This window comes from Kogia breviceps, chromosome 2, assembly GCF_026419965.1.
Source record: "Kogia breviceps isolate mKogBre1 chromosome 2, mKogBre1 haplotype 1, whole genome shotgun sequence".
In the NCBI taxonomy this organism is placed as follows: domain Eukaryota; kingdom Metazoa; phylum Chordata; class Mammalia; order Artiodactyla; family Physeteridae; genus Kogia; species Kogia breviceps.
In genome coordinates, this window is record NC_081311.1 from 183538989 (window position 1) to 183547891 (window position 8903).

Below are 8903 nucleotides of genomic sequence, written 5' to 3' on the forward strand. Positions count from 1 at the left end.
ACGTTGTCCTGGTGAGCCCAAAATAGTCGGCTCCGCCTCCATCTCCCGGCAGCCCCTGCAGCAGCACACACACACACACACCCCCTCCACCCCCCAAGGTGACAGGCCGAGCCGGCCTCCTCTGGGTCTCTAGTAGTTTCCGTGCCGCTGACGCATGCTTGCGCGCACAGCTGGGCCTGCCGCGTCCTACGCAGCAGCCGCGAGCCGGGCAGCCGGTGCCAGACGGTTCCCGGCGGGGGGCAGGGGCGGGGCGCTCCAAGAGGCCAGGGACTCCCGGCGGAGGAGGTGCGGGCGGGGGGCCCCCGGTCAGGCTGGGGGGCCCTGGACCGGGCTGCTGGCGTTTGGGGGCTGCGATAGGGCGCCCCGGCCCTGGGCCCTGAGATAGCCCGTGGCACCGGCCTGCGAGGGCCGATAAAGCTGCCCGAGGGAGCCGAGTAACCGGCCGCGAGGAGAGCCGGCGGGCTCCGCGGCCCCCTGGGAGCGCCTCCCGCCGCCCCCGGGGTCTCCAGCCCCGGGGAGGGGCTCTCGGTTCTCTCCGCCTGACTGTACCTTCTCTACCGCAGCCCCAAGGAGGCCCGCCTGACGACTGACGAGTTGCCATGGCATCCTACTACGAGATCCTAGACGTGCCGCGAAGTGCGTCCGCTGATGACATCAAAAAGGCGTAAGTGCCTCCGCTGTGCACCTGAAAGCCACTCACCCCCTCCCCTCCCCCCACCACCCTGGGGCCCTTCAGAGGCGGGGCTGAGAGAGCCAGGTCCTTAGAAAGGATTGCGGGCCTTTCTCAGAGAGTGACCCCTGTAGGGAGGAAGGAGACCCCTGGATGAGTAGGAGAAAGTCTACAGCGTCAAGCTCCGCTGGAGGGTGCAGTGTGAGCTCTTTTCCAGTACAGCCCCCCCCATCCCGTCCCTTCCCCTTTATTCCTACGCCAACCCCCAGCCTCTAGGTGTGGGCTTTCTCAGGATGCAGTGCAAAGATGCTCAAGCACTGTGCCCCTCCCCCTCCATGGCCACATGTACCCACGTCCTTAGCAACCCCAGCCTCAGCAAGCCCCAGGGAGGCGTTATAGGCCTGGGGCTTTCTTATCCTCACGTTATCATCTTCTAATAGAAGTATATAGTCCCAGCACTGGCTGCAGAGGGGCAAGATAGGGACTCCGTTAAAACATTGCTATAGGGGCAGCCATAGCAGCTGGCATGGACCGGGATCTGAGTGGCGAAAGGGCTATGGTGGGCTAACGGGAAGTGGGTCATTCTGTTCCCTAGTGGGAAGTGCCTGCGCTTGCCTCCTGACCCTCCCCTCTGAACCCACTTCCTGCAGGTATCGGAAGAAGGCTTTACAATGGCACCCAGACAAGAACCCAGATAATAAAGAGTTTGCTGAGAAGAAGTTCAAGGAGGTGGCTGAGGCGTATGAAGTTCTGTCGGACAGTAAGGGCCAGGGTCAGGGGTCAGGACAGGGCAGCACCTGTCACTCCCACTTCATGCCCCCTCACACTCCTTCCCAAAGCCATGCTGCCACCACCCCAGTCTCCTCCATGCCTTTTCCAACCTGGCATTTAAGTGCCTCCCTCCCACAGGGACTCTGGGATTTGTTCGTTTGTTTGTTTCAATTCAGAGGAGCACCTACTGTGTGACGAGCACCCTTTTATTCTTCCCCTGATCCCCTGTCTCAGTGTCTGCTAGTTGCAGCATGGATCCTGGCAAGGGGAAGGAAGCAGGGCAGGTAACCAAGGTGTGCCGAGCCTCCTCTGTGCCAGGCATTGGTAGTTGTAATCTCCATGAGTCCTCACGGCCATCCTGTGAGGCAGGATTTATCACCCCCATTTTTCAGGCAAGGAAACTGAGGCTGAGAGAGGTGTAGTAACTTGTTCGAGGAATATGCCTCCAGGTCTTTCATTCATTAATTCAAAACATATTCATTGAGTGCTTATGGTGCCAGGCCCTTGTTGGGTACTGAGGAACAATGGAGGACAAGCACGTACTACAAGTCCTGATGGGTTTATCACAGTCTGGTCAGGGAAGGCCCACATTAACCAAGTGAAGGCATAGACAAGATTATTCCAAAGGAACGTAGCAGGGTGATGTGATAGGGAATAGGGAATAACAGGGCCCAGTTTTAGGTAGTCAAGAAAGGTGTCTCTGTGACATTTAGGCTAGGCCCTGATTAATAAAAACATAGTATAATTAGCTAACATTTATGAAACACTATGTATCAGGCACTCTGCTAGGTGGATTATCTTATTTAATCCTTGCAACTCTGAGGTCGGTGCTGTTATTGTGTCCATTTTACACATGAGAAGGAGCCACTATGTGAAGGGCTGAGCTGCTGCTAAAACCTATAGTGCATGTCCCCTGTGCAACCCGCTGCCTCCCAACTGTCAGTCTCTGGCCAGTGCTCTGAGGGGCCTAGCCTGGAAGGGGAAGCTGTCACCCCAGAGGGAGGGAGGAATGATCTGTTCTCTCTTTGCAGAGCATAAGCGTGAGATGTATGACCACTATGGCCGGGAAGGGCTGGCCGGGGCAGGTAGGTGGAGCGGGGTGCCCAGGCATGGAAGTGGGTCAGGGAGGAAGGCAGAGGGCAGATTCCTGCAGTGGACGCTTGCTCTCCCTCTGCTCTCGAGGCTCCTGGAGTCTCTGTGCCTTAGGGGGGCCCCTGGCTCAGGGCAGGGTGCACGCCCTAAGCCCCCTCCTCATCCTGCCTCTCCTTCAGGTACTGGCCCGTGTCGGGCGGAAGCTGGCAGTGGCGGCCCTGGCTTCACCTTCACCTTCCGCAGCCCGGAGGAGGTCTTCCGGGAGTTTTTCGGGAGTGGTGACCCTTTTGCAGAGCTCTTTGGTGAGTGGACTCGGGAGGCCTCTGACAAGCTCAGCTTCTTCCTCCAGGCCTGCTCTCCGTCATCTGAGAGAGGGAGGCAGGATTCCACGGACAGAAGATTTTGTGTGGGTGGAGCCAGTGAGCTCTGGGACAGAACCTTACACATTCCAGAACCCGCGTGACCCTATAATGACACTTCAGAGACTCGCCTTATTAAATGATAACAATAATTCATTGTTAAACCTCCACAGTGACAGCCATGAAAGCAAGACTCAGAGCATCATGGGACAGTAATAATGCCGTTACAAACAACAACAGATACCACTTTTTTGAATGGTTAAATGAACCCTGTGAGGTAGATAATTCTATCCGCATTTACAGATGAGAAAACTGAGGCACATTCAGATAACTTGCTTACGGTCACACAGCAGATGGCAGAGCCGGGGCTTTTAGCTGTGTCTGCCTGACATCACACCAGGTTTATCTGCATCAAACTGAAGGAGCTAGTCCCCACCCCCCTTCCTTTATTCTTCATAGTGGCCAGAATGGACCAGGGAACTTTTTCATACAATAATACTAAAAAAGAATTTAATTTATAAATCGGTCCAAGCAAAAAAGAAAAAAATCAGAAATGTACCCAGTTGCTTAGCAGCTTATATTTCGAGACTTCAGAGCAGGGTTCACACATTCTAGGGGTGGGGGGATCTTTTCACCAGATGATGGTTCACCTGCTTACTCATTGCAGATGACCTGGGCCCGTTCTCAGAGCTTCAGAACCGGAGTGCCCGACACTCGGGCCCTTTCTTCACCTTCTCTTCCTCCTTCCCTGGACACTCTGGTAAGTGCCGTCCCTTCCCGTGCTTGCAAGGGTTTGGAGTCCTGGAGCCTCTCGCCTCAGCTTGTCACTTTCCCACGCCTTCTCTCTGTGTCTCTGGAACCCTGCCTCTGGGCAGCTCTTCGGGGAGACCCTGCAGAAGTTCCTGGTTCATTGTGAGTGCAGCCTGCCTGGTACAGCCTCTGTCTAACATCATCGTCTCCTCCTCCTCCTTCTCCTTTGTCCCAATGCCAGATTTCTCCTCCTCATCTTTCTCCTTCAGTCCTGGAGCTGGTGCTTTTCGCTCTGTTTCTACATCTACCACGTTTGTCCAAGGACGCCGCATCACGACGCGCAGGTGAGGGCTCCTTCTGGGACCATACGGGGTGTGGGGTGGGTGGGGGTGAAGCGGAGCCGCATACGACTGGAGAGCAGCTCCCTGAGGGCAGAGCGTAGACTGCCCTGTCCACTGTGACGTCCCGGAGCCTGGACAGGTGCCCACAGGACTCGGGCATGCCCGCTGAATGAACCGTGCTATCTCCCCCAGGATCATGGAGAACGGGCAGGAGCGGGTGGAAGTGGAGGAGGACGGGCAGCTGAAGTCTGTCACAATCAATGGTGAGGAGCGGCTCTGCCACCCAATCCCGATCAGGAAGCCCCAGGCCCCAAAGCCCCTTCCCCTAACTGCTCCTCTCTGAACTCCCCCTGGGGCAAGGAGGCCAGACTGGCAGGGTCAGAGATGGCGATCCCGGGGAAGGGGGCTGGGACAGAATTCTGGAGTCTCGGAGGGCCAGCTAATCGCCGTCATCATGAGTGGGGTGCCTGGAGTTTGCAGAGCACTTGACTATTTTTAAAGCACTTGCGCACATACCACATCCCTTGTATTCTTAAAACAGCCAGGGGAAAGCAGGGCAGTTTGCATTCGCCCTACTTTTCGGTTGAGGAGACTGAGCCTCAGCACAGCTAAATGGCCTTAACTCCCGAGTAGCCCCAGGCCCAAGGCTTTGACCTACTTAGCAAAAGGTAAAGCCAGGAATGAAACTCAGGACATAGGGCTCCTGGAGCTGAACTCTTCTTCCCACAACGCTGCCAGGCAGTACGGGATGGTCACCAAGACTACCCTTTTATGCCCGCCGACTCTGGGAGCTCTGTGTGCTGAAGGCTCTTCATGGGCTGTCCTATTTAATCATTGGAACAATGTGACAATGCAGGAGGCATTCACGTCATTCCCATTTTATAGATGAAGAAAGGGAGGCTTAGCGAGGTTGAGTAACTTGCCAAAGGAGACAGCTCATACCTGCTGAAGCCGAATGCCTGGCCATGCTCATAACCACTATGCTAGGTGCCAAAATGCATGCACACCAGTTCCAGAGGGGGGACTGTAAGTGCTCAGAGTCGCTGCTGCATGAGGCAGCCTGGCCGGATTCCTGCAGCCTGGATCAGAGGACCTCATCGTGGCTGTTACTCCCACAGGTATCCCAGATGACCTGGCACTGGGCTTGGAGCTGAGCCGTCGCGAGCAGCAACAGTCTGTCACCTCGAGGTCAGGGGCCACACAGGTCCGGCAGACCCCTGTGTCGCGACACCCTGACAGCGACCTCTCTGAGGATGACGAGGACCTGCAGCTTGCCATGGCCTACAGCCTTTCAGAGATGGAGGCAGCTGGGAAGAAACCAGCAGGTGGGCGGGGGGCACAGCGTCGACGGCAGGGGCAGCCCAAGGCCCAGAACCACAATCCAGGCACGGGGGAGACCCATGAGGGTGCAAGGGGTGACACGGCCAAACCCAGCCCATCTCCGGAGGAGAAGGCCTCTCGCTGCCTCATCCTCTGATCACCAGGCCCAACCCACCTGATTCAGGGGGCCAGGGGTCCTGTTCACTGTCAGGATAGCAGAGAGGGGCGTGGCCTGAGTTGCAGGAGCCCCTCTCCACCTCCGTGCTCCCTCCCAGGTCCACCCCACTCCAGCGTGGAGTCAGGATTTGCTGTGCTCAGCCCACGGCTGATAGGTCCCTGGCAAAGCCCAGGGTGGGGGGCCTCAGGGCAGTGGGAGGGCCTGAGGAGCCAGGATTCACTTATTCTTATTAGACAGGGAGTTTAAAGGGGCATTAGTGGCTTGGGTCAGGCCTTTCATGCCCAGGTCTTCTGCCACCTGTGTTGCTGATGATGTTAAGGAAGGAGGACTTGGCCTGAGGTTCTCTGAGCCAGAGTCGGCAGCCACGGCTCTCCTTATCCGGCTGCAGACAACCCCACCCTGGTTTCTGCGCAGTGTTGAGCTCTGACGTCTCTGTTGCTTCCCTCCTGGTGCTGCTTCTCCCTCGCACTCTTCTCTCTGCAATTCCCCGTGGGCCGCATCGCTTGCTTTCACTGCCGTCTGGCTGGGACTCCCTTCTTGCTTCCCGCAGAAGGCCTCTTTGTGGCGAGGAAGATTCTGTGGCCAGTAGGGCCATAAGGTCTTCCGGGGAGGCTAGCTGGGTGGGGCGGGAGCCTCTCGGCCGTCCAGATTCGGAACCGGAGCCTACTCCTCCTCCCTTCCTCTTGCTGCCTCAGCCTGCCCCAGGCCTTGGGACTAGCCAGAGGTGAGGCCGGCTAACCCTGGAGAGGGGGGATAAGGCCATGTTGCCCCAGGAGGGAGGCTTAGGAGGGGACCATACCCCATCCTCCTGCACCATGCATCAGGGCTCAGGGAGAGGCCACAGGGCTAGCCCAGGGCTGCATGCTCAGCTCCGTCCTCCACGGCTTGCTTCTGACCCTCTCTCCTGTCACCCCGCCCCTGCTCTCTCCCCAGATGTGTTCTGAGCTGGATGTCCGGGACCCAGAATGGCTGCACAGTTCCAACAGGACAGCACCCAACCCTGTGCACTGGGAGGGGACCCTCCATTCCTCTCCCTCGCCCATGCTGAGCATAGAGCCGGACCTGGGTGGTGGGTGGGGGCTGGGTGGGAAGTAGTCTTAGCCTGTAAACGCTTCCCTGGGTGTTTGGTGCTGTCTCTTGGGGACTACAAGTACCAGAATGCAACGCACCATGCCTCCTTTCTGTTAGATCATGCTTGGGGGAAGTGGTGCACAGTTACGGAGCTGTGCATCTTGGGACATGTAGTTCCAGCCCTGGTCGGCTTGTTAACTCACTGTGAGATGGGGCGATCGTGTCCTTTGATTTGTCCCTGGCAGGGGTGGCAAGAATGTGGATGAAGGGGTAATGGTCTGAGCTTTGTTTCCCCTGACACCTCTTGCTAGCGCCGGGGTTAGAGTGTACCAATCAAGGCCCTGTGGCATCTCGGAGAGGCTCTTTTCCTGTGGGCAGTCCCGGGGTCTGAGAATGAGCCACGGCTGATCGGCTAAGCCGGGCGTGGTCTCAGAAGGCTGACAGGTGTGGGAGCTTGGAAGCTAGCCCTCTCGGTGGTGGTGGTGGGGGGCGGTGTGTGTGTGTGGCTGGAATTGGTGTGTGATGGGTGCTCTGGGCATGTTGCTGCTTGTATGGCTTCTTCGGCCTCTGACCCCGCTGCCCATTCTTTCTCTCCAACACCACAGAAGCTGCCTCTCCTCCTCCCTCCCTGGGGAGCCTGGTGGCTGGGGAGGGGAGTGGTGGAGCCGGGGTGTTGCCAGGACCTGTGCCGTTGAGTCTCAGAGACCTATCAAAGCCAGCGGGGCTGAGCTCAGACCAAGAGGGAGACACTGGAACTCAATAAAGCTGAGTTTCGAGAGTTTGGTGGTGTGCCGTGTTCCGTGTGCTTCCTTTCCCAGGGGGGGCCCTGGGGGACCAGCGGGTGACACACCTCCCTTTATTGCCCAGGCATCCAGAGGTTGCAAGCTTTCGCAGCTGACAGCAGAAGTCCCCTCTGTGACCAGGTGGCCCTGTCTAAGTATGTTGTAGGAGTCCATGAAATGCTCACATTTCTTCTGCCCTCACTTCTTAGGGCCCCACAGCTGGCTTTCCCCAGGCAGCTGTTGCTCCCCTCATGCAGGGTCCCACCACCCAATACTCTGTGGCACAGCTAGGACTAGACTGAGTAATGACTTGACTGAAAGCATGGGGCCAACAGAAAGCCGGGAACACGTGGTGAAAAACCTGTAAAAACCTCCTCCCAAGGCCCAGAGACTGAGTCCCCTCCACAGGTCTCCTTAGCTTAAGGCCAGTGGGCAGTGTCAGAGGCCTGCCTCTCTCATGTGGAGTGGCACACGTCCACCCCACCCAGGGTCCAGGCCCCAAACTCATCAGGGTCCCACGAAGGAGAAAGCCAGGTACCTCTCCCCCTTCTCTCTCCAGACACCTGCAGAGATGCCCTCCCAGCCACCTATGACAAGCACCTTTCTATGGTCAAGCAGGGAGCTGTGGCTCCCCACCAACTCTCTCTTCCATTCCGGGATGAGCACTTGGCTTCATCTTCAGTGGCCAAAGGGTCTATATATTTTTCTCAAAGCAAGGAAGCAGCCTGCCCTGAAAGAGGAATTGCAAGCCTCTATCTTGAGAGAGAGAGAATCTGCTGGAAGTTTGTAAAATGGCTGTTCTGCCCACTTCCGGCCTTTGAGATGACAAACCAGTGGTGCTGAACCTCAGCAGAGCACAGGTGAAGGATGAAGGGCCTGTGGTCCACTCACCGGTCCCTTCACTCCTTGCGCAGGACGGGTGGTACTCGCCCATTTTTCACGTGACGGGTCTGAACCTTGGCAAGGTTAGGTGACCCTAACTCCCGAGTACCTCCATGCCCAAGGCTCTCTTGCTTCATTTCTACGTCTACCACCTTTGACAAGGACACCTCATGACATGCAGCTGAGGGCTCCTCTGGGGCCATACAGGGTGGAGCATTCTGGGGGAGGGGGGAGAAAGTGCCCCTTGCCCCCAGGTGAATGGCTGTTGTCACATCTCATAGGCCTGGTCTGTGAGTCGCTATCAGAGTTTAGCTACTTTTGCTTAAGGTGTGGCGAGCACTTGGCCTGCATCACCTCGTTTAGTCCTAACCTCAACCCTGCTCAACGTACATTATTCCTGAGGCCGAAGGGCGTGAAGCAGCCACCCACGAACTGAGGGCACCGGCAGCAAAGAGGTCAAGCACGCCTGCGTTCAAATCCTAACTCCGCCACGTAACTAGTTGTGGTACCTCGGGCAAGTTCTGCGCCGCAGTCTCTTCGTCTGTAAGATGGGGCTAATAATTGGTAGCGTGTCCTGAAGATTAAACAAGTTGATGGTTGTAAAACACCTTGGAGAGTGCCGGACACACAGGGAGCACAGCATAAAAAAAACCACTGCCTAATCGTTATTAGCTACCATTCAAGGCT

The 8903-nt window shown here is 57.0% G+C and overlaps 1 protein-coding gene across 4 annotated transcripts; it reads left to right on the plus strand.

Moving 5' to 3' along the window:
• The first annotated feature begins 95 nt into the window (after positions 1–95).
• Positions 96–7330, plus strand: DNAJB2 (DnaJ heat shock protein family (Hsp40) member B2). Of its 4 annotated transcripts, none has more exons than XR_010839214.1 (10): positions 96–285; positions 564–664; positions 1321–1430; positions 2473–2526; positions 2713–2835; positions 3560–3652; positions 3884–3986; positions 4176–4246; positions 5102–6205; positions 6415–7330. XR_010839214.1 is itself a non-coding variant. In XM_059055565.2 (10 exons), exons 2-10 carry the CDS (start codon positions 600–602, stop codon positions 6423–6425), a joined length of 837 nt encoding a protein of 278 aa, XP_058911548.1. In that variant the 5' UTR covers positions 96–285; positions 564–599; the 3' UTR covers positions 6426–7330. The 4 variants fall into 4 exon arrangements, 2 of the variants coding, with proteins under 2 accessions (XP_058911548.1, XP_066883034.1); XM_059055565.2 differs by having other exon boundaries at positions 5102–5308; XM_067026933.1 differs by having other exon boundaries at positions 101–285; positions 3581–3652; positions 5102–5308.
• Positions 7331–8903: the final 1573 nt, after the last annotated feature.

Coding starts and splice junctions, on each gene's coding strand:
- DNAJB2 (XM_059055565.2), top strand. CDS start 600: ATGGCATCCTACTACGAGATCCTAGACGTGCCGCGAAGTGCGTCCGCT. Junction 2,527..2,712: donor GGAAGGGCTGGCCGGGGCAG/GTAGGTGGAGCG, acceptor CCTCTCCTTCAG/GTACTGGCCCGTGTCGGGCG. Junction 2,836..3,559: donor CCCTTTTGCAGAGCTCTTTG/GTGAGTGGACTC, acceptor TACTCATTGCAG/ATGACCTGGGCCCGTTCTCA.